This window comes from Pezoporus flaviventris, unplaced genomic scaffold (assembly GCF_033815535.1).
Source record: "Pezoporus flaviventris isolate CSIRO_AGI_PZ_B2104156 unplaced genomic scaffold, CSIRO_AGI_Pfla_v1 ptg000076l, whole genome shotgun sequence".
Lineage (NCBI taxonomy): Eukaryota > Metazoa > Chordata > Aves > Psittaciformes > Psittacidae > Pezoporus > Pezoporus flaviventris.
Window position 1 is genome coordinate 996,287 of NW_026892624.1, and position 24,618 is coordinate 1,020,904.

General features: G+C 41.3%; 1 protein-coding gene across 1 annotated transcript; it reads left to right on the plus strand.

Annotated features, from left to right (window-relative positions):
- Window positions 1-210: 210 nt before the first annotated feature.
- ERMP1 (endoplasmic reticulum metallopeptidase 1) lies at window positions 211-21,930 on the plus strand. Its single transcript, XM_061473069.1, has 15 exons — window positions 211-494; window positions 1,412-1,713; window positions 5,000-5,127; window positions 5,478-5,583; window positions 6,466-6,612; window positions 8,094-8,186; window positions 12,463-12,675; window positions 13,547-13,767; window positions 16,196-16,370; window positions 16,894-17,084; window positions 17,681-17,833; window positions 18,252-18,454; window positions 19,116-19,231; window positions 20,246-20,409; window positions 21,547-21,930. Exons 1-15 carry the CDS (start codon window positions 220-222, stop codon window positions 21,709-21,711), a joined length of 2,652 nt encoding a protein of 883 aa, XP_061329053.1. The 5' UTR covers window positions 211-219; the 3' UTR covers window positions 21,712-21,930.
- Window positions 21,931-24,618: the final 2,688 nt, after the last annotated feature.

The following is a 24,618-nucleotide window of genomic DNA, read 5'->3' on the forward strand; positions in this document are numbered from 1 at the left end:
CGAAAGTCGAAAAGCGACCACCACCGACACCCCGGGCCCCGTGCACATTGCCCAATACACCCAAACCGCCGGCGGGAGGAGACGGGGACAGCGCCCCGCCCCCGTCCCGCCGTGCCCAGCCGAGGAGGAGCCCGGGCTGGTTTTGACCCTCGTCGGTGTCCGTACCTCCTGTCAGCCCGGCGGAGCTCGCGCCGGCAGCCTTGACTGAGCGTGTGGCGCATGGAGCGCGGCGCGGCTGCCAACGTGTGGCGGCTCCGCGCGACCGGCGGCCACCGCGACCGCCGCCACTCGCCACCGCGGGAGGACGGCGACCGCGACATGGTCGGGAAGAAGCGTGGAGGGCCGCGGCGGCTGGCGCTGTCCGAGGCGCGGGGGGCGTCGCTGGTGCTGCTGTACCTGCTGGCGCTGCGGGCGCTGGTGCACGTCTCGCACCGGCGGCTGCTGAGCCAGCCGCCCGCCACCGGGCCCCGCGACTTCAGCGCCCCCCGCGCCAGGTATTGCGGGGGGGGGGGGGGGGGGGGGGGGGGGGTGCAGGTGCTCCGGGCGGGCGGCGGAGAGCCGGGCGGCTTCCCTGTGCCACGCCGTCCGCGGGGCAGAGTCCGCCCAGGTTACCCCGAGGGCGGCCGGCGGTGGCTTCGACTGCCGTTTGCTGTGCGCCGGCGGGAGGCTCAGCGGAAGCGGGCGCTGTCTCCGGGCGGCCGTACTGATCGGTCTGCAGCGACCCTACCGTGGTGTGGGGGCAGCGGGTGTGCGCTGTGGGGGTCCTGCGCGCCGGCCGAGCCAGTGCGGGCCTTTGCCGTCACTTGCCGGTCGTGTCCCTTGCGGAATGCTTGTGTCTTTCCCTGCTCTGACAAGAGGCTGGGCGCTTGTGTAAAGTAAGTAAAAATACTGCAAGTGTGCCAGCTGTCATATTGGCTGTCTCTTAAGGGTGCTATTTTAGGCCCGTCAAGCAATGCATCCTACATAGTTTAATTCTGGTACTGTTATAAAGTACTTGGTGTCTGGGAAAGCTTCTTTGCAGTTTTTTAGCTGGTGTAAATCTTGTTAAGAGTGTGCTTATTCAGACACCCAGGGAAGAGCAGGTATGCATATGCAGAACCTTGCTAAAGATAAAATCTTTAGCTTCTCCATTCACCCTTTTATTTCTTTTGAGGTTGATATGTACAAACCAGAAAACCAGTTTTTTGGTTTAATATCATGATAGGCAGGATGAGGAGCCCTCACTAAAGATCAGTACTATATGGCCATTGCCATAATGATCTTCAGCATCCTGACTGCCATTGCTAGTTGTTGTCTTTAGTCTCTTCCATATACAGTGAGTTTTGAAATAGAACTGTGTCCAAAAATGGTACAGTTAAGTCACATACTAAATGAATATGTTGATGCTGAATGTGTAATTTGTCTCTTCCAGGGGATATCTTGACAACATAACAGCAATTGGGCCCAGACCAGTTGGAAGTCCAGAAAATGAAGTTCTTGCAGTTAACTACCTCTTAGAACAAATTAGGGCAATAGAAAGAGAAAGCACAGGTGCTCACAAGATATCTGTAAACATACAGAGGCCCACAGGCTCCTTCAGCATTGACTTTTTAGGAGGCTTTACTAGTTACTATGCAAACATAACCAATGTTGTAGTGAAGCTGGAACCCCGAAATGGAGCTGAGCATGCAGTGTTATCCAATTGTCACTTTGATTCCGTACCAAATACCCCAGGTAGGTCCACGTGTTCATTCTGCATTTCTCTATATTAAATGAGCCACAGAGCTTGGCTTGCTGTCTTTCTCTATCAAGTAGCCTTATAAACCATATGCTAGAATACTGCATGTGTCGGTCTGCTTGATATCAGTGAGATTCAGTTTGGTTCTGAGAGAGCTTGGTTCTGTTAACGTGAGGATTTCACTGTCGCTTTATGGGAGGCAGCAAATTACAGACTTGCAGTCTAACTATATTTAGACTTCTAGAAAGTTTGGTTATACCTACCTTTCTTATAATTCCTTGCTTATGCATGTAGTTCATGTGCTGCTTCCACCTGTTGTTCAGGTCTTTCATATTTCCATAGTTGGGTACTGATTTAATCCTGGTTTTTCTTTCATGGGATGCTTTGTGCCACAGACTGTTCCCACCCTCACTAGTCAGACTGTATTTGCCCCTCCCTTTGCAGCTGTCATACTTTATCTCTTTATCTCAGATTTTTAGTGTGATAGCCTTAAGTTAAGCCTTTTTTTAATTTTTTTTTTTTTCATTCAAAGTTTCTGTCTCAAAAGACTGTAGTGATCAAAGATTAAGGTTCTGTTGCCTTGGTGGTGTCTACATCTTGCCAGTACTTCCCTATTGCAAACTCTCTTATACTTGTCCCTCTGCATTTTATAAATCTAATCATGTTATGTAATGATTGCAACAAGAGTGTGATACATGGTTTTAAGAGTACCAGAATGGTAGGGAACTGAGCACCACACGAAAATACCTCTTGTAACACTCAGCCACAGGTGTGTGCCTGTTATTGTTTAGTTCAGTCACTAACAGCACTGCTTGTACTGTAAGTTTCTTCATTTACACCTCACATGATGTCATTATTTTGACAGGTAAACCATTTGTTCTTCAGCACATGCAAGTAGTTTTTATTACTGAGAAAACAGTTATTAACTAAAGAAACAAACTCTATGCCTTTTTTTCTGTCAACCAGTAGTATGCAGAACTTCTCTTTCTCCTTGGTCATGTTTAGACTAGGTGAGTTTTCAAAGGAGGCTTAAGAACTGCATTGTTATTACACACACTCTAGGATTTATGAACCACAGAGATCCTAATTACTGTATTTGTAGTCTAAATATGGCTGCCTAGAATTGGAAAGAATATTGCACAAGCATAATACAATGATTATTGAAACTGTCATTAAATTGATGCCCTATGTAAATTGTGCATCTCTTTCTGTGGGTTGTAACACAGGATTATGTCTACATCAATTAGTTTCTTTACAGTTACTCAGACAGTAAAATACTTCACCAACCTTGCACAGAGGTGCCAAAGAATATTAGTGTTTTCTGTAGGATTATACAGAAACCCATGGAGGAGCTAGAAATCAGCCTGTATGCTTGCCCCTAATCACAAATCAGACTCACCTTTCACCACAACAGTGAGGAACTGGTCTTTCATTTTCTTAGTGCACATAACATAAGCCAGAATGTTTTCTGTTCTCCTGTATTTATGTAAGCTATTTGCCTACAGTTTTTTTCACAAAAAAAAGAGTTATTTAACCAGAATCAGCAGGACTCAGTGATCAATGTATTTGAAAATCAGGTAGTAAAACATAATCTGCTGCTGATGCTTATGCATGTAAAATAGTAAAGATTTTGGGTTTGTATATTTATTCTAAAATACCTCCATACAATAAGCTAAGGCTAAGATTTGTGTTTGTATCAGGAACATGACCTTTTTGTGGAAGGGGCAGATATGTCTGAATCTTGCCAAGTTACAGTCTTTGGAAGAGCTCATTTTTTTAATGAGTAAATCAAAGAGTTAGCAGCTAATAAGTCTGCCCTAATAGCATGCTGCAGCCTGCCCACACTGTCATTGACATCTCAATGCATGTTGGCATCGTATGCGCACCTGGGCCTAAAGGAATGAAGTTAAATTTCTCTGTTTGCTCTCAGATTTTGTGGATTAGAGTGGTATAGGGAGATGGTACCTCTTGCAGCAAAACAAGGGAAATAGGGAGAACTTGGATAAAATATGGATGCTTAATTAAGATTAAAAAAATAGCAGGATATGGGAAGTGAGAGTAAGTCTAGAAAACTGTTGCAAAAGAACTGTCGTGGTTTAAACCCTAGCCAGACAACTTGTTCACTCACTCCCAGTGAGTGGTGCTGGGTTGAGAGCAATCGAGGCCTGCCCCCCCCCCCCCCCCCCCCCTTCCCCCCCAGGGCTCTTCGCTTCCCCGCTCCCAGAGGAATGGGGAGGAGGATCGAAAGGGTGCAACTCCTACGGGTTAAGACAAGAACAGTCCAGCAACCAATGTACCACACAAATCACCACTGCTACCACCAACTACAACAATGGTAAGGGAAAATAACAAGGGAAGAGAATACGATACCACCGGCCAAGAAAACGAGTCCCACCCGGAAGCCCGTGTCCTTCCCGGTAACTCCCAGTTACCCCCCACCCCGGGCATGACGTACTGTGGTATGGAATACCTCTTTGGTCAGTTTGGGTCAGGCGCCCCGTCTCTGCTTCCTTACAGCTTCCCCTCCTCCCTGGCAGAGCATGAGCCTCACAAAGTCCTTGGTCAGGGTAAACATCACTTAGCAACAACCGAAAACATCGGTGTCACCAGCACTGTTCCCAGGCTGGAAGTCAAAACACAGCACTGCACCAGCTACCACGAAGGAGAAACATGACTGCTACTGCTGAACCCAGGACAATGAGGAACTTAGAACAGACCACTGAGCTCAGAGCAAAAGGTGTTTTCTGCAAAGAAGGGTGGTGGAAAGCATCTGATAGTGCAAATACCATATTATAATGTATTACTTGCATTTTAAGAATGTTTTAAAGGTGTGAGTTCAAAGCAAAGGTGTTTGCTTTATTTCACAATCTTGGCCTTACATTGCTCTGAGGTTTTGTCCACTTGGATGCTATAGTGGGAAGCCTTGTGGGCATGTTTATTTTTTTTAAACTTGTGTATGCTGGAAGTGAAAACTGTGCCCTTGTTTATTTGTATTGTTCTTAGAAAAATAGCCAGCGATCACTTTGCTTGCTTAGTGACCTGGTTAGTCTGCTTTTCTGGAACAGTAGTACTAGATCTGCTCAACTTCTAACATCATTTTGCTCTCTGCTGTTGCTTTTAACTAGTATAAACATAGGTTACAAGCAGTAGCAGAAAATATACTAAAGCTTGACATAACTGTATGTCAGATTAAGTCACTTAGAAAGCATAAAGCTTTTTTATACTCTTACTTTGTTGCAATTCTGTGTTTCTTGTAAGCCATATTATTCTGATTATTTTAAGGTGCCAGTGATGATGCTGTTAGCTGCGCAGTGATGCTTGAAATACTTAATACGCTTTCAAAATCATCAGAGCCCCTGCAACATGCTGTCATATTCTTATTCAATGGTGCAGAAGAAAATATTTTGCAGGTGAGAATATGCTGGAATTATAAAATATACATGAAAGCTGTGTATTAAGACTCTCACAAAGGAAAGAGTAACTGCAGGTATGGCTTGTATTTAATCTGTTGAAATATTAGTTAAATGCCAGTCTTAACAGTCTGAGGAAAAGGCATTTGCTTTCAAAGGGAAAAATGTATTTAGATTAATACTGACCATCTTAGCCTAATTGGAGGACTTGGATTTTCTGCATCTGAGTTGTAAGTGACCTGTCTGCCTTCTCCAATCTTGAGTTATGACCGTACGTGATAGAAAAATAGCACTTCAGCTGGTCTGAAAGATATTTGACCTGTATTTTTTAATTTTGTTTTCCCATCAAGGCTAGTCATGGCTTCATTACACAACATGAGTGGGCCAAGTCAATTAGAGCTTTTATTAACCTGGAGGCAGCAGGTGTAGGAGGAAGAGAACTTGTTTTTCAAACAGGTATGAGCTTGTGTTGTGTTCACTTTCTACACTGGGATAATTTGATAATAAATAATATAGAGTAGAAGGATTATTAAAAGTGACTCATAAGCAAAAGATGGGAGAACCTCTGTGCCTCTTTCCCAACCCTGTGTAGTAGATAAGTTGCTCTCCATATTTAGATGTGTGTAGGCTGAAGCACTGCCACAGAAGTTGCCTAATTGGTGGGAAGCCTTTGTAGAACTGAATGACAGAAATTGTATTTCCCTTTCACATCTAGGTAACAAGGAGAAAAAGAGATTTGGATATCTTGTGTATCTTGTGTACACATGCTTTCATATGCTTTATTTAATTTTCACAGCAGTTCTTTAAAGTTTTTGCAGGGAGGTGTTGGTATTAGATCTCCATCTGCTGCCCAGGATGCAGCAGTACTTCTGTGTTTGCAGGCTACATTTAAGTTCTGCTCCACCCTAATTGGACTGCAGACTTTCTTCTACTGCTGGGGCTGCTTAACTGTTTACTTGCAGGAATGCTTTAGTGCAGAGACTTTTCTCTAAACAGTTTTGAGGTGTGATACATAGATGATAAACTGGAAACTCTGCTAAAGATTGTGACTTCTTCATACTGGGTCTTTTTTGAGAAACAGCTGATCTACTCTGCCACTGCACAGACAAGGCATCAGTGTTGGGTTGTTTGGCTTTTTTCCCCCCAGTATACCTAGTTATTTCTCCCAAGTTTGAGTAATTCAGCCAACACAAGTTCACTTAGTATATCACCTGTGGGGCAACAGCATTTTGAAATTAGTGAGTTTGTTTGCATTACATACCTCTTACCATAAAGATACATATCTTAACTGAAGTTTGAAAAGTATCTGTTATGAACTTTCTGCTCATCTTTTGTTAGGACCTGAGAACCCTTGGTTGGTGCAAGCATACGTAGTTGCAGCCAAACATCCCTTTGCCTCTGTGGTAGCACAGGAAGTATTTCAGAGTGGTATTATCCCAGCAGATACAGACTTCCGTATCTACAGGGACTTTGGCAACATTCCAGGTATTTTACCAGAAGACATGTCAATGTGCATTGTGCAATCATTTATTTTAAGTTTATAACAAGGAGGCTGTTCTGCAGTTCTTGTGAAGGTCCACAAACTTGATTTGTCTTTCAGTTTGGGAGCAAATTTTCCTGCTTATTTTCTAGGGCAAGAGCCTTTAAATTTATTTTGTTGTGCAGGTTGTTAAGAATCTTTTTTGGAGATTGTTGTTTTCCAGAAAGTTTCCTGAAAATCCCGGAATTAACAGTATGCTGTCAAACATTCTGTTTGTAAACATTTTGATAATGAAGCTAATAACCTGTTTGTGGGAATTAAATGTTTGTATGTAATGGATAAACCAAACCCACTTTTTTTTAAAGATACTGACTTAGCAATGAGTGCATTTTCATAACTTTTATTTGGTCATAATCAAGCACAGGACAGCAGTTTTTTAGCTTTGCTAATCTGTTTTATAGTTTGCTACGAGTTCTGCAGAGAATTATCAGTGGAAGACAATATGGAGAGCACAGTACAAACAATTCAAGGGAATGTAAACTTCTGTAAATACTTGCTGTCTGGCACAGGTTGTTGATGTCTGTTGTCAGTGGTATCTCTGCAATGATTCTTAGAACAAAACTTGTTGGCATATTCTGTTCCAAAGAATATGCATGAACTGTTGGCATGAACTGTTCCAAAGTATGGTTTTAGCCTGAAAATAAAGTAACTGATTTTGTACAATGAGTTTTTGTTTGTTCAGAATCGTACCTGCATCATAAATGGTAAATGAATTCTCACTGACATCTGTTTTTTTTAAACAAATACAAATGAGGTTAGTGAGTTAAAGAACTAGTTTATTCTTCTTTGCTGATAGTATTGAGGTCTGATTTATTAAACCTCTGCAAAGTTGTGAGGATTCAGATGGCAGACAGCAACTTTTTGCATATGCAGCTGAAGGCATATGTGTTTGGAATACACTGAATGTATAATTAATTTTGCAGAAAACCTATTTTGGTAATTTAATTTGAGAATTTTCAGACTGTCTGTTTGAAAATCTGCTTACAAATGGGAAATAAAAATAACACACGTGGTATTTTGAGAAGGTGTTTCTATAGCTCCACAGTGCTGCTTTTTATTACTTTTCAGTGTGTATCCCTATTGATGTTTTACTAGTAAATGTTTGGAATCAACTTGTTCCTCTTCCCTGAAGCTGAGATGATTAATAATGTTTTTGTTTCTCAGTAAATATCAGTTTAATTTGCATGACATCGATAAACAGTACACTACAAAAGACATACTTTAAAATGCTTTTAAAGTGTACTTTTTTAAACACACACAGAATCCCAGTTAGTCTTCCTTCTGCAGACTATTTTGTCTATCTTTAGGGATAGTGAGTGGGCTGCAAAGTAGCACAACATTTTGTGTAAAGTATATCTGAGGCTTTCACGTTTGTTTTGAGGTTTTAGGTTACATAATTTCAAATATCCTTTTTCTGTCTCTATAGGAATAGATTTGGCTTTTATTGAAAATGGCTACATTTATCATACAGAATATGACACATCAGACAGAATTTTAACAGATTCCATTCAAAGAGCAGGTTGGTATTTCAAGAATTTGGTTATTTACTAAACTTGCTGCTTTTTCATTTTGCTGTTAAGACTATCAGTGCAAGAAATTCGTAGTTTTAATTACACATTTAGCACATGCTAGACATGTTCTTGAAGAACAAAGAATTAACTGAATATTTGTGTCTTTAAAATACAAAGGTTATATGTTAGCTCAACTTAGGAAGATAAACTTTTTCAGCACCCAGTAATGTTGTTTTGAGAGTAACTGTGGAATCTAATTAAGGTTAAAATCTAGTTATTGATACCTGATTGTTCAGTGGTCTGCGTTCCTTTTTTCTCAGTAAGTACCCTTACTGATTGATGTTCATCATGGGAAGCTTATGGTTAAGTTGGGGGCATAGGGACTTGATCTGCCAGCAGGGGGTTTTCTTTTAGAATGGATCTCAGTCAAACTTAAATGTAGCACATGGACTGTTGATAAACAGGACTTATTTTCTACTAACAGGTCATGCTCAGAGCAGGCTATTTGACATACTGCAGTAAAGAAAATTACAGCAAGACCTCTAGTTTCTCAGGAAAACTAATGTGATTCTAAGTGCCTCTGGTATTTTGGCCATTTCCCTCTTTGAGCTTCCAAAGAAGTCAGCTTAGATCTCCAGCATGAGTAAGAGTTTTAAACACTTTCTTGAAGTGCAAGTTGCAGGACAGAAAGTAACATTTTTAAATTTCCTTTGAAAGATGATTTTACTGGTCATGGTGGTTACATATAATATCTCTTGCTTAATGTGTCACAGCTGGGAAGAAAAAGAAACTTTTCAACTAATAAGCACTTTTCAGGTCAGAAGCAAAATGAAAGTTAAGGAACACTGCTGTTCTCATTTAAATACGTGTGGTTTTGCTGTACTGTGGGGGAAAAAAAGTTGTTTGGTACCTCATTCGCTACAGAGGAAACCTCCTTGTCTCCTGTCTTACAGTCATCTACGGAAATCAGGGCAGGTACTTGTCATTGAAACATGGGGGGGTTACTAATGGCAAGAAGAGGAGGAAGATTAGGAAATTATGAACTCCTCTGTGGGTTCACCATGAAGTCCAGTGCTTAATATCAGATCTCAAAAAAGCCAACCATATCCTGGGCTGCATCAGAAGGAGCATGACCAGCAGGTTGAAAGAGGTGATCCTGCCCCTCTACTCAGTTCATGTGAGACCCCACTTGGTGCATTGTGTACAGTTCTGGTGTCCTCAACATAAGGACATGGAGATGTTGGAGCAAGTCCAGAGGAGGGCACGAGGATGATCAGGGGACTGGAACACCTCTTATACGAAGATAGACTGAGAAAGTTAGGGCTGTTCAGCTTGGAAAAGAAGAGGCTGTGTGGAGACCTTGTAGCAGCTTTCCAGTATCTGAAAGGAGGCTATAAGGATGCTGGGGAGAGACTCTTCATTAGGGACTATAGTGATAGGACAAGGGGTAAGGGGTAAAACTTAAACAGGGGAAGTTTTGATTAGATATAAGGAGAAATTCTTTCCTGTTAGGGTGGTGAGGCACTGGAATGGGTTGCCCAGGGAGGTTGTGAATGCTCCATCCCTGGCAGTGTTCAAGGCCAGGTTGGACAGAGCCCTGGATGACGTAGTTTAGTAGGAAGTGTCCCTGCCCATAGCAGGGAGGTTGGAACTTGATCTTAAGGTCCTTTCCAACCGAAACTATTCTGTGATTCTATAACTTAAGGGCTGAAAGCTTCACTGCACCTTTCATTGCAACAGTGTTCAAATACATGGAGCTTCCCAAATACATTTATTTTCGTGACAGCTGTATAGGTGAACTCATGAAAATACAATGCTGTGTCTACCATTGAATACCTATTTCACAATAACCAGTTGTATACTCATGTCTTTGAGGATATTTCAGTACAGTTCTGGGTTTCTTTTTTCAAGAATGCTTGCATAAAAAAATTGTGTGTGCTGATATGTCACCCCTGATATAGTTATGTTGTGTATCCTCACTAACAAGGAGGATCTGGTTGAAGCAGTAAGGGTTGAGGGCTGCCTTGGTTGCAGCGACCGCGAGATGGTGGAATTCAGGATCTTGTGTGGTAGGACTAGTATAATACCAAGTAGAATTGCAACCCTGGACTTTAGCAGGGCAAACTTTGGCCTTTTCAAGCAATTGCTAGGGGAAATCCCATGGGCAAGGCTGCTTGAAGGTAAAGGGGCCCAAGATAGTTGGTTGGCATTCAAGGATTGCTTTTTCCGAGCTCAAGATCAGAGCATCCCGACACGTAGGAAGTCAAGGAAGAGGGCCAGGAGACCTGCATGGCTAAATAGGGAATTGCTGGGTATGCTCAAGTGGAAGAGGAGGGTTTACAGGTCATGGAAGGAGGGGCTGGCCACTTGGGAGGAATATAAGGCTGCTGCTAGAGGATGTAGGAAGGCAGCTAGGATGACTAAGGCCTCCTTAGAATTAAACCTGGCGAGAAGGGTCAAGGACAGCAAAAAGAGCTTTTTCAAATACATGGCAGACAAAACTAACACCAGAGGCAATGTAGGCCCACTGATGAACGGGATGGGTGCCCTGGTGACAGAAGATACAGAGATGGCAGAGTTACTGAATGCCTTCTTTGTCGCTGTCTACTCTGCTGCAGGCAGTCCTGAAGAGCCCTGTACCCCTGAGACCTTAGATGAAGTCAGGTCAATGGAGGGGTTTGCCTTAGTCGATGAGGAATGGGTTAGAGACCAGTTGAGCAATCTGGACATCCATAAATCCATGGGTCCAGATGGGATGCACCCGCGGGTGCTGAGGGAACTGGTGGAAGTCATTGCTAGACCACTCTCCATCATCTTTACCAAGTCTTGGGAAACGGGAGAGGTGCCTGAGGACTGGAGGAAAGCAAATGTCACTCCAGTCTTCAGAAAGGGCAAGAAGGAGGACCCGGGTAACTATAGACCAGTCAGCCTCACCTCCATCCCTGGGAAAGTGATGGAACACCTTATCCTTGGTGCCATCTTAAGGCATATCAAGGATAAGAGGGTTATGAGGGGCAGTCAACATGGCTTCACCAAGGGGAAATCATGCTTGACCAATCTCTTAGCCTTTTATGAGGAAATAACACGGTGGATGGATGATGGCAGAGTGGTGGATGTGGTCTACCTTGACTTCAGCAAAGCATTTGACACAGTCTCCCACAGCATCCTCACAGCTAAATTGAGGAAGTGTGGTCTGGATGATCAGGTAGTGAGGTGGACTGTGAACTGGCTGAAGGAGAGAAGCCAGAGAGTTGTAGTCTATGGGGCTGAGTCTAGTTGGAGGCCTGTAACTAGTGGAGTGCCTCAAGGGTCAGTACTGGGACCGGTATTATTTAATATATTCATCAAGGATTTAGATGAGGGAATTGAGTGTACTATCAGCAAGTTTGCTGATGACACTAAGCTGGGAGGAGTGGCTGACACGCCAGAAGGCTGTGCTGCCATCCAGCGAGACCTGGACAGGCTGGAGAGTTGGGCAGGGAGTAACTTGATGAAATATAACAAGGGAAAGTGTAGAGTCCTGCATCTGGGCAGGAGCAACCCCAGGTTCCAGTATAGGTTGGGAAACGACCTGTTAGAGAGCAGTGTAGCGGAGAGGGACCTGGGGGTCCTAGTGGACGACAGGATGACCATGAGCCAACACTGTGCCCTTGTGGCCAAGAGGGCCCATGGCATCCTGGGGTGTATTAGAAGGGGGGTGGTTAGTAGGTCGAGAGAGGTCCTCCTTCCCCTCTACTCTGCCCTGGTGAGACCATGTCTGGAATATTGTGTCCAGTTCTGGGCCCCTCAGTTCAAGAAGGACAGGGAGCTGCTGGAGAGAGTCCAGCGCAGGACAACGAAGATGATTAAGGGAGTGGAGCATCTCCCTTATGAGGAAAGACTGAGGGAGCTGGGTCTCTATAGTTTAGAGAAGAGGACACTGAGGGGTGACCTTATAAGTGTCTATAAATATATAAAGGGGGAGTGTCACGAGGATGGAGCCAGGCTCTACTCAGTGGCAAACAATGATAGGACAAGGGGTAATGGGTACAAACTGGAACACAAGAGGTTCCACTTAAACTTGAGAAGAAACATCTTCTCAATGAGGGTGCCGGAACACTGGAACAGGCTGCCCAGGGAGGTTGTGGAGTCTCCTTCCCTGGAGACATTCAAAACCCGCCTGGACACATTCCTGTGTAACATTATTTAGGTGTTCCTGCGCCGGCAGGGGGATTGGACTAGATGATCTTTCGAGGTCCCTTCCAATCTCTAGCATATTGTGATTGTGATCTCCTTTTTTAATAGGTGACAATATTCTAGCTGTCCTGAAATACCTAGCAACATCAGATAAATTGGCTAAATCCTTTGAGTATCGACATGGAAATGTTGTGTTCTTCGATGTACTTGGTTTATTTGTCCTGGTTTATCCTGCTCGTGTTGGCACTATCATGAACTATATTACAGCAGTTATTGCTTCTTTTTATCTAAGCAAGAAAGTAATACAGCCCAAAACCAGAGGTAAGTGTAGTTCTTGGGGGAAAAAATATGAAAATCAATCACATTACTCTTTAATGAATAACATTTATTTGATTAAGAAGTGTTCAGGTGAACTTCAGAAATAAATTTCAGGTGTGCAGCATGCCATAGGAGTTGCTTTGTATTTACATTTCTCAGCTGTGAATAATTATGAGTCTGTGATGTCTTATCACTTACAAATCATCATATCTCTTACCCTTTCATGAAGGTTAAAATAGAATCCTATGAAAGATCTGAAAATGAAAAAAAAAAATTGATTACGTACAGAAATTCTGTTAGCACAGGTATGGATGGCTTCAGAATCATGTTTCTTCAGGAGCAAATGAGAAAACAACAACTGGGGAAAAAGATAACAAAGCTTAATAAACGGTGTAAAACAACTGAAATCTCCCAGTTAGTCCTTTTGAGGTATGTGTAGAAACATACGTGCTAAAAAAAAAAAAAAATCTTAACTGAAACAACCACCAGCGTCTCCCCACGAAATCCAGTAAACATTTTTGGAGTAAGAAAAAGTTACAACAAAAGCAACTCAGATTTAAATTTTTTTTGACACTTTATAACTGTCAGAGTGGATCAGCTGGTTCCCCAGAGAAATTTTTACATTTGGGAACACGGTAATCCACATAATACACTGCTAGTCTGGGAATAAATCTTGCAGTGAGGAAAACTTAAAAAAGACCAGCAAAGAAATAGGCTAAATGATTTAGACTGTTGTTGAGAAATCTTCAGCGTGAACAACTCATGCAGGTTTATTTTTGTCATTACAGCAATTATACTGTGGAGTAACTACAGTCTTGATGATAGTCTGCGGTAGAATACATAACTGTTGAGACTTCTGTTTTCTTCTTCATAGCTATGCATAACCTGAAGAAATTCTTTACTGCATTTGGCTTAACACTGATAAGTTGGATCTGCACACTGGTGACAGTCCTTATAGTGGCAGTGTTTGTCTCTGTCATCGGACGGTCTCTTTCTTGGTACACCCACTTTTATGTTTCTGTGTTTCTGTACGGCACTGCAGCTGCAGCTAATCTCATCCTTGTGCATACACTAGCCAAGGAGTTCTTCTACAAGGTAGGCTTGACTTTGTTGCTAATGTTGAAAGGTAATGTAGTGTGTAATCTGCGGAAGACTTAGTCTTTGAGTTGATTAAAAAAGATACAAAAGGTTTTCTGTATCGGGCAGAAATATTTAAAATGTTGCTGTAGTAACTGCTTCACCTAAGCATAGGGATTGTTCTACTGAAACACAGAGTTACGAGCTTCATGATGTAAGGCTTTCTCCTTGTTAATGATGTTTAGGAGCTGCTTCAGGAAAAAAAGGCAAAAGCCTGGTATAATCCATTATAAGGCACTGTTTCTTTCCTTACCTGCACCATCACTTCTTGCCATCATTTCAGTGATAAGAGAGCATAGCAACAGTTGGAGAACTTAGTTTTTTTGATACTTTTCAGTGTTCTAGTTTGTGACCAGCAGGTCAGGGGAGGTGATTCTGCCTGTTTACTCCGGCCTCTTAAGACCCTACTTGGAGTACTGCATCCAGCTCTGGGGCCCGAACACAAGATGGTACCCAACAGAAGATAGTCTTCTAGAGCCGAAGTCAGCTACTTGAGCATGTTAGGTTTAGGTTTTGGGCACAGTAATATTTAGTCATTCTGCTTGCCATTACTTGTCTTCTTGACCACGTGTATAAGCTTTGGGCAAGGAAGTTGAGGAAAGCTGTCAGTCAAATACAGCTTAATGGAAGTATTTGAAGAAGTTTTAAGAAATTTACTGAAATTTGATTGTATTGTTGCTTCCAGGTGGATTGATCATGTCTTTATCTGGAAGTGGAGTTTTTTAATTGTTTGGGAAGGGAGTGTTAACTTGTGTATGTAGGTTAACAAACATGTATGTGGTGTTGTCCTTTTGCAGAAAAGCTCAGCCATTTATGAAATAGATGGAATGGTACCATTTTCTAGTCTTTTGGAAGAGCTGATGGGAGAGTATACTTTTGCTAACTGTTCAGTTGCTACAGACTCTGGATCTACTTCTTGCCTGCTAATTGTCTCATCAGCAGATCATCCAACTTGATATCATGAGTCTCTTTTAATTTTCCTGGATGCTGTATCTTGCAGTACACTGCACACACGCTGCATCTGTAATTTATATTATGCTTAAGAGTTGCATAAAAAAATTTTGAAGCTAATCTCTTACTTGGCTATCACAAACAATGCCTGGGTGTTTTCCATCAGAGGCTCAAGAACTTGTGAATTAACAAGCTTTTTGTTTTGAAATAGGTTTGGCTTTAGTTATGTTCCCCACACCCCCAACCGCAAAACTGAACAATGTGCTTTCCGATAGCTTGTCCATGCAAGCAGTTCTCTTTGCTGCTAGCAGAGTTCATAATAAAGAATCTGACACTGCAAACACTGGAGCATTTCCAAGGAAACTTAAAAAAAAAACAAAAAAAAACAAAAAAAAAGAAAAAAAAACAGAAACAACACCACAAAACCAAACCAGGTTTCTGACAGTTAAAATTCCTTCTGTTTTGAAAATGTATCTGGTATGATATGATCCATGCACGTCTATTCTTCAAAACATATAATATATTTCAGAAGCAGATTTCGGAAGTGGTAGCTGTGGCATGACATATAAGGCACCACATACATATTTGTGCACTAAATAACAGTCCTTGTCTAAGAAGCATATGAACAGCTGCAGTTAAAAATCAGGTTTAGAATCTGAGGAGATGTAGATACTTTTTTTCACAAATAAGTACTGCATAACTTTTCTATATTCTTCACAAATACTATTTTTTTTTTATAAAAAGGCCCTATTTCTTGTGTACCTGAAACATCAGCTTTCCATCTTACTGGTATTTTCAATTGTATGTTCCCTCCTCCCCCTACCTAGCCCATGCTCTTTTTCAAGGTATGCCAGAGTAGATTTAAAAAAACACCCCATGCTGTCATGGATAACTCTGAGTGGTCAGAGAATGGCGAGATGGTGCTTGTCAAAATTACTTTATCCAAGGAAAACAGTTACATTGTTTTGGGGGGTTGTGTGTGGGGTTGTTCAGCCTGGAGAAGAGAAGGCTCTGGGGCGACCTTAGAGCAGCCTTCCAGTGCCTAAAGGAGCCTACAAGAAATCTGGAGAGGGACATACAAGGGCCTGTAGTGACAGGGGAAGGGGAAATGGCTTTAAACTGACAGAGTGGAGATAAAAATCTTCACTATGAGGGTGGCAAGGCACTGGCACAGGTTGCCCAGAAAAGCTGTGGCTGCCCCATCCCTTGCAGCTTTCAAGGCCAGGTTGGAAAGGGCTTGGAGCAACCTGGTCTAGTGGAAGGTGTCCCTGCCCATGGCAGGGAGTTGGAACAACATGATATTTAAGGTTCCTTCCAACCAAAACCATTCTGTGATTCTATGATATACAAGATACAAGGATTTTTGTATGTGTTTTCATGAGAGGTTATACATGGAATATGCTTAGTAATAAGTATTTGCTTTTTTTTGTTACAGAATATGAATGAGCAGTACCTGGGAGATCTTTATTTTGACGCCTCTCTGATGATTTGGTCCATAGCATTGGCTGTGATTACTCAGATGGGCCTTTGTTCTGCGTTCATTTGTACATTATGGGTGGCATTTCCTTTACTTACAAAGCTGGTGATCCATAAAGAATTCAGCCAAAAAGGTATGAGTTTTGAGGGGAGGAGCTTGTATTTAGGGAATAGAAATCCTGAACTTGAATTTGAAGAGTAAAAGTAAGCATGTGATGTTTTTGGAACAAGAAGTGTTCTTGAACTAAAGACAGTTCTTTCTGAAAAATACACTGAAAAACATCCTCTCAGGCTAAAAAGAACAACTCTGTGTGGGGTTATTAATAAGTGATTGCATACTTTGCGGGACAGTAAAGATTGTTAGAAAATACTGTAATATTCAAATACTGGTTGGGACAGAACACCGGTTTATTTAGTTTGCTTTGGTTTTATATAATAATAGTTTTGTGGTGTTTCTGAAAGAGTTAACATTGGTACTGGCTTTGCCAAAAGAGATCCTTTTCCCATATCTGTGTCAGGGAGGATGACCAGTGTTGTGCACTGGGCCCTGCAGCAGTGTATGGATAGGTATATTAGTAAAGCTGTGTGTTTATGTCCTTTTAAGCTTTGGTGGGTTCTTTGTCTTCTTTTTTTTTTTCTTTTTCCTGTACTGTATAGGTGCCACAATGAAGTTTGTCACAATGTACATGCTCGGAATGTTTGTTCCCTATGTGTATATGATGTATCTAAGTTGGACTGTGTTTGAAATGTTTACACCTATCATGGGACGAAGTGGGTCAGAAATTCCACCAGATGTGGTGTTGGCAGGATTTATTGTGGTCATGACTATGATTCTATCATCCTATTTTGTAAGTAGAACTTGTAAATGTTGTTTGAAACTTTTACATTTTATCTAGAGTTTTTCTAAGTTAGCATTTGAAGTTAATTTGACAGTATCTTAAATGTTACAGGAAACTTACAGAAAATATGTCAAACATTCCACGTTTTGTGTTAGTCAGAGAAAAGTCATTGAGGCAGGGGTTACAAAAATACATCTTCCCTATGATAATGTAGTAAATATTGTTGTAAAACATGCAATTTAATGCATATTTAAGGCACTCATTTTATGTGAAGTTTAGTATGTGGCTGAACAATACATTCATTACACTTAAAAAAAAATCTCAAGCTTTTTTTTTCATGCTGTGCTTGCCACAAACGTTCTATTTTTTTGGTGGCAGATGTTGTTAAAACCAGGAAACTTTTGAAAGCTCAGGGAAGTACTAAATTTACTCCTTTTGGTTGTCAATACTAAGGTTACAAAGAAGTGTCTTGTGTCAGGTAGTACTTGCAGTAGTATCTTGTCAATGTTGTTTCAGTTCCGTAATTGGATTTTAGAGTTACAGAAATAGTGTCTTATTTCTTAAGTCTTGCAGTTTTATAACTGGTCTGTCTTTTTATTCTCTAGATTAACTTCATTTACCTTGTCAAAAGCACAAAAACGACTCTAGTAACTTTAACTGCCGTGTTTGTAGTCACTCTGATTCTCGTTTGTAGTGGAATCTTCTTTCCTTACAGTTCTGATGCAGCTAATCCAAGGCCTAAGCGTGTCTTTCTCCAGGTAAGAAAAGCACTGCATATCGTATTGCCTCTGTCAGTTGTGAATGTTTCCATCGTTCAATCTCTGTGTTCAGTTTATTTGTGTCAGAAGAGCAGGGCCTTTAAAAGGGGGTTTTAAGTGGGAGAGTTGAATAAGCAATGATAATTTAAAAAGCAGATTTTGTCAAGGTGAGCAAATACGTGCAGGCACAGTCATCTTCTGAATGTAGGTGGTTTATGCTATGTTTATTTCATCTGAGTAGTTCTCTCTATATAATCATAAATATGCAGATACATGTCTTGTGCACACTGAAAATGCAGTAGACCTTAAGGATTGACACAGAAGAGTGTTCAGAATCACTTTTGACTCTTGAGAACTGCACATGCGCCATCACCTTTCTAGTTTTGCTTTTGGGTGTTTTTTTGTTTTTTTCTTCTAGCACATGAGCAGAAGATTTCATGATCTAGACGGAAATGTGGTTAAAAGTGACTCTGGTATATGGATTAATGGATTTGATTATAATGGAATGTCTCACATAACTCCCCATGTACCTGAAATCAATGACACCATTAGAACTCCATGTGAGGAGCAGGCACCTTTCTGTGGTTTTCCTTGGATTCTACCAGTGCATTTCATGTTCCGGTTGGTGTGACCACTGCATCACTTGAGCACTTACTGCCAAAGCACATTGGTCATTTATGCAGTCTCACTCATGTAAGGGAAGAAAAAGTAAGGCTAATCTTGGTATAAAGTAAATAATCATTCCACTTCAGAAGACAAACTTCTGTTTAGGTGCAGTGTCTTCTGCCAGAATCTCTTGCAAGATCGTTAGCGTGCTGCAGAAGCTGTAGAAGTTGATGTGGAAAATCAGTGTCAGCACGAGTGGAAAGAAAGGTGAAGCGGGAGCTTCTAAATGGCAGTTCAGAGTAGGCGTGTGTATATCTCTTTTCTTCTTCTTCCCCTACCTCAGCTGACTGCAGAGGAAGTTTAGAATAGCTGATCTCCACAGGAAAACTAGCTGCTGTGACTATTTCTCATAGCCCAAGAATCTTGTGAAGAAAATGTAGCAGTATGAAGATGCAAATACTCTTTATTTTTGTTCTGTAAATTAAGGCATACAAAAGTAATGAACGAACACATTGTTGACTATTTTCCTATTAATGTGCCTTTTCAGTATCTGCCTGCCACAAGCTGCTAATTTTACCTGCCTTCTGCTAGAATCAGTAGCTTTGGAATATTTCATTTAGTAACAGCACAGTCAGCTATATTATGCAAAAACTTAACACTTTTCTTTTAAACACAGGAAAAACTGGTACCTTCCTGCTCCAGAAATTATTCTGAGAAGCCCAGTTCACTTCAAAGTTCTGTCCAGGGAGCTGATGCCCCAGAACTCCGTAAAGTTAACCTTTGAAGTATCTGGTAAGAGACTGAAGTTTCTGGTCTGTGATTTAATTTTCCATGACAGTAATAAATCTGGTTTTGAATCCAAGACTGCGGATTCTAGTGCCATTCCCAAGCTTTGTAAGATTAGCATGAATTAATGCAGTTTCATAACACACTAGAAGCTCTGGATGTTGTGTTGCAGTTGTTATAGGGGGCACTGATAACCTTGTCTATTTTGAGTAAGCCCTTGATCTTTTTACACCAAGTCTTAGTCGTTTATAGCTCTGTCCCTCTCTGTCCTGGGTTCAGCAGTAGCAGTCATTTTTCTCCTTCTTGGTAGCTGGTGTAGTGCAGTGTTTTGACTTTCAGCTCGGGAACAGAGCTGATAGAGATGTTTTGGTTTGGCCAAGGACTTTGTGAGCCTCATGCTCTGCCAGGGAGGAGGGGAAGCCGGGAGGAAGCAGAGACAGGACACCTGACCCAAACTGACCAAAGAGGTATTCCATACCACAGCACGTCATGCCCAGGATGTAACTGGGAGTTAGCAGGAAGGGCTGGGAGACGGCAGGGTTGGAGGAGGTATCGGTCGGAGCTTGGTCGGGCTTGGGGGGCGAGTTATCGGTCAGCGGGTGGTGAGGTGTTGTATTCTGTTCCCTTGTTATTTCCTTTATCATTATTATCATTGGTGGTAGCAGTAGTGATCTGTGTTATACCTTAGTTACTAAACTGTTCTTATCTCAACCCGTGGGAGTTGCATTCTTTTGATTCTCCTCTCTGTCCCTCCGAGAGCAGGGGGAGGGCAAGAAAGGGGGGGAAGTGAGCGAACGAATTACCTGACTGGGTTTAAACCACGACACTCTCCTATATGAATATCTCATTTATCTCACTGCTTATAAATAATTTAAGCTGCTTCTGTAGAGAAGACAGTTTTATCATGTTCTGGGAGACACTAGTAGTAATACACAGGTAACATGCTACTATGTAGGAAAGTAGATGGTTATTCTGCCTCTACCTGTTGATACATCTAGATACATACCCCTGTCTCTGCAGGTCCCAGTCACATGTCTCTCTATGTTCGGCCATACAAAGGCTCAACTCTCTCTACCTGGTCTTTGGGGGACGGTGTGCCAGTTGCCAGCTTAGGAGGAGACTACTTTGTGTTTTACTCTCATGGGCTGCAGGCAACACCATGGCACTTTTGGGTGGAGCTGACGGTGAGTATGCTGCTCCTGGGAACTGGCGAGCCTCTGCTGTGCCCTGGTATCACCATTGCTTCATTCTTAGGTGAAAAATGGCATAATAACTGTCTTAAGCTGTGTTTGATAGATCCTAATTCTATAGCTTTCCTCATTTACTTTGTCCCTGAACTTTACCTATCAGCTCACACATATTTTTGATGCTTAGTCAACTAACTTGCCAAACAGCCGAAGGGAAAATATGTTCATATCTCCATGGCCTTAGGTCAGAAGTTTGGATTTTTCTGATCTCAGCATCATAGTTCTTTATCTCTTACTGTTATTTCAGAGTTATTTCTCCTGTTGTGAATAGTTTCTTTTCCGTGTATTTTGTTTGCTTGGTTTTGGGAAATTACAGGGAGTGCTTGGTGGGAAACTCACCTGTCTTGAAGCTGAAGAGTTTTAAAACCTTTGTTTTGTAGTTCCTTTCACATTATTTTCAGTTGCAAGCAAGGCTTCCAGCACTGCTGTTCCAGTGGCACATATGATTAGTCCTCCCATCTCCCCCAGCCCTCCAGTGAAGACCTCTTCACAGTGCTGTATGATTCTTATTATAGGTTTAACAGGTCCTATTCCTTGAGTAAATATGACAGGAGTCTTTGAAAAGTTAGAAAGTCCCTTGTTCTTTCCTGGAGCAGGCAGTCTAAATGCTTAACCAAATAATACTGAGGGTACTCGATAAAGGCAGACAGGAATCTGCAGTGAGACAACCTATCCAAGATTGATAGTAGCAAAGCTAGGCAGAGGCTTTTCATCCTAAGGATTCACAATAGAAGTATCGGTATATAGACAGTGTTGGAGTCCATGTCTTGATTTGTCAGCAAAACCAATAGCTACAAATGTTGAAGGTAGATGTGGGAGAAACATAACATGTCAGAGGCAGTGTTACTTAAATACCTAGTTGCAAGTCCAGTTCAAATTGAACTCATTCTGTAATCAGACTGTCATGTTTGAAGATGAGTGCTTTAACGGGACAAAGTGCTTTAACAGGACAAAGTGCTGCAGGATAAAGTCTGTTGCATAGATAACAAAGCCTGTAGAAAAGTACATCTGTACTGATCCTGTGTTTAAAAGCCATAAGTAATCATAAGGATTGTGTTCTTTTCTCACTTTCAGGCTCCAGAAAAACATTCTGATGGAATAGTCTCCGTCGCCATAGCAGCACATTACTTTTTTGGGGAAGATCAAAAGTCCCCTCAACTCCATGCCTTACTGGAGAGGTTTCCAAACTGGACGTTTCCTTCTGGTTGGTCCTGCACTTACGACCTGTTTGTCTTCTAATGTTGACAGTAACACAGCACTAATAGGGTAATCTCTCTGATGCAGAATGCTATTGCAGCAAACACTTTCTAAGAAGATGGCAGAGACTTTCACAAGAATTTGGCGACAAATGGTGTTTCTTTGTCAGTTTGACTATTTGAAGACTACTGCTATCTTGGGGATATAGTGACACTTTGTGTCAGTGTGAATACAGCTCACCTTGGTTCTTCCACTGAAATGGCAGTTGAGGAGGTAATGTTAGCACAATATGGTGGCAATTGTAATGAATGAGCCTCATGGAATTATTTTGATGTTACGTAAAATATGCCATCCTTCGCGCACATGTGGGGACTGTTACCTGCCAATCCTATCCGTCCCATTAAAGCAAGATCTTCAGCTGAAAGATGTTTGTCCACATGGGGTGGGGGCAGAGGTGGCAAAGTCCTAAACATTACTTTTGTCACTGGATGAAGTCACTGAAAGTTATGATGCTCGTGTAGATTGCATTTCCAGTCCCTAGCAAATACACAATGCCAGAGAATTGGTGTTACGATGAAATGTGGTCATTATTTATCTAGATTATCTTTTCAAATAAGATAATTTTTAACCTTTCTGTTAAAAACCTAGCTCCTATCCTTTTGCCTCTGTTCAGTGTTAGAACCTGTGTAAGTTTGACCTAACTCTCATCTTATAGTTTTGTTCCTGTTGGGATCTTTCAGTATCAGCATAAAAGCATGGGACTTGCTCTCTTGTATGTAAGAGTGCTAAGTCCCTGCACCTTTACGTGGATGTCTTAATCTACTCTAAATTTCAAGTTACCTTCTAACTTATTACAATTGGCTAATTTTTGGTATCATCTCCTCTGAAGAGACTTTTGGTAAAGTAACAGACAGTACTGCACTTTGCTAATACATTTAACTGTTTCTTAAAATAAGGCTTGCTTTCCATAAGGAAAAATACCTAGAAGAGTCATCTTTAAAAAGATATCTAGTATCTTTGGTTTGCTCTTGCATTATTTCCACAGGATGGGTTTTATAAATGACTGATTTAGAGTCTCTGCTTTGTTTTTGTTAGGTTGGGTTTCTTTTTACTCCCACGTCTTAGTTAATGTTAGTTCCTGAAATTCAATGAACTCTGTGTATCTGAAGAAATTTCTTCATGCTTTTTTCCAAACTATAAGAGACATCAATACTGCGCTAAATATTACTCAGATCAGTATTTTGTTAATCTCATGAGTATTGCCAAATCGCACGCAAAGCTGATTTTGTGCATGCAGCATTTTGAGTAAAAGCATGCTAGTACTGGGAAGCTTGCAGGGCATGTGAAAGAAAATTGTGACACTAATTTGTGTGAGGTTTGGTGGACAGCAGCTCCCTGATCAGGTATTTTTCCTTCAAACTGTTCTGTAGTTGTGTGTGGTGGTGACAAGAACCAGTTTCATTTGTTGCAAGGTACATTCACAAAGACTGTCAACTGACTCATGGACTAGGGTAAGAGGTTTAATTACTGTAATCATAATGAACTGGTCTCAGTATCTGAAAATCAGTGTGTCTTCCTACATTAACACTTGAGTTAATCATCACTCACTTGATTGTATCCAGTTTGTAACTACAATTCCTGTATTATACTTTGTTGCGTGAAAAACAGAGTTTTAGTTCATGACTCTTGTGTCTTGAATCTCAACAAATGTTTTGTACTGTACTCTAGCTGATGCACAGCTAGTTAACTAAAGTTGCACTGGTAATTACTGCCTTCCTCAGTTGTGAGCTTGGTGTTTTGCATCTGATTTAATGGAGAAACTGCTGTGTGAAGGAATCGTACTGCAAGCCAAAAATATAAAATGCCACAACAGCCTGTTAGCAATTTCTGAAACTTCAGTGAAGCAATAACTTCTGTTAACTCAGGATTTAACCCTTATTAAATAATTTAATGAGGAGTTTGTTGAAAATTTCTGTCTCCGTAAATAAAAGTGAAACTTATTGAATGATGCTTGATTTTCAGTGGGACTAAAGGTGTATTTGATTCAGTTTTATTCATTCCACTAATGTTTAAGCTTTGGGTAGAAATATTGTTAAATGATGCTTGAGTTAGACGGCTAAGAGTTAGTGCTGTATGGAAATATGCATGACTGAAGAATGTAAAAATTATCTGAGAAAGGTCAGAGGACCTTAACTGCGGACACTGGCTGACTGCCTGGAGAGGAAGGTGGTTCTTGAAACTAGGTGTGGTATGGAACAGTTGCTGGTAGCAAAGCTAAGTATTCTTTGCAGAACTGATACTTGAGAGCAAATGTACTGGTTATCAAAGGTAGGCAGAAAAACAGGATGGAAGATTTTTCTGTTTCAGTGTCCATCTGCCTCCCTATTCACTACATGATTAGTCTTCAAGTACTGTGGTTCATATGTGTTGTACTCTGTGAAGCATAAAAACAACAAGCTGGTAGTTCTAAGGATAGAAGATAGAAGGGTATGGGAGTAAAGAATGTCTTTATTGTTAGTGGGGACAGTAACCAGCTAGTTGACTGGAATTCCCCTACATTCATCCAAAACTGTCTACAGGCACAGCCTTTTCTAAATTCCTCTACTCTTCCCTAATGCTAGAGTTCTTCCCTGATGTTTGATGGGTTTGAGAATCTGTTACGTTCTGTACTAACATACAGAGTACTCTATTATGTATCTGTAGGTGAGAGGGCTTCAGAAATAAGCATTTTATCAATTCAGGCATGTGGTTGCAAAGAATACCTGAACATGTTGTGGTTATACAATTGAATGCAGCATTAGCATGTCACCATACCTTCACATTGCCTGTCAAGTAGAAGCATTCGAAGAAAGTGTTGGGAGAATTTCAGCTATTACAGTCAAGGTTACGCACTGTTGAGCTCAGTGGAGCTGTTCTGTATTAGCAAGACCCGTCTGTTCAATCTAGGTT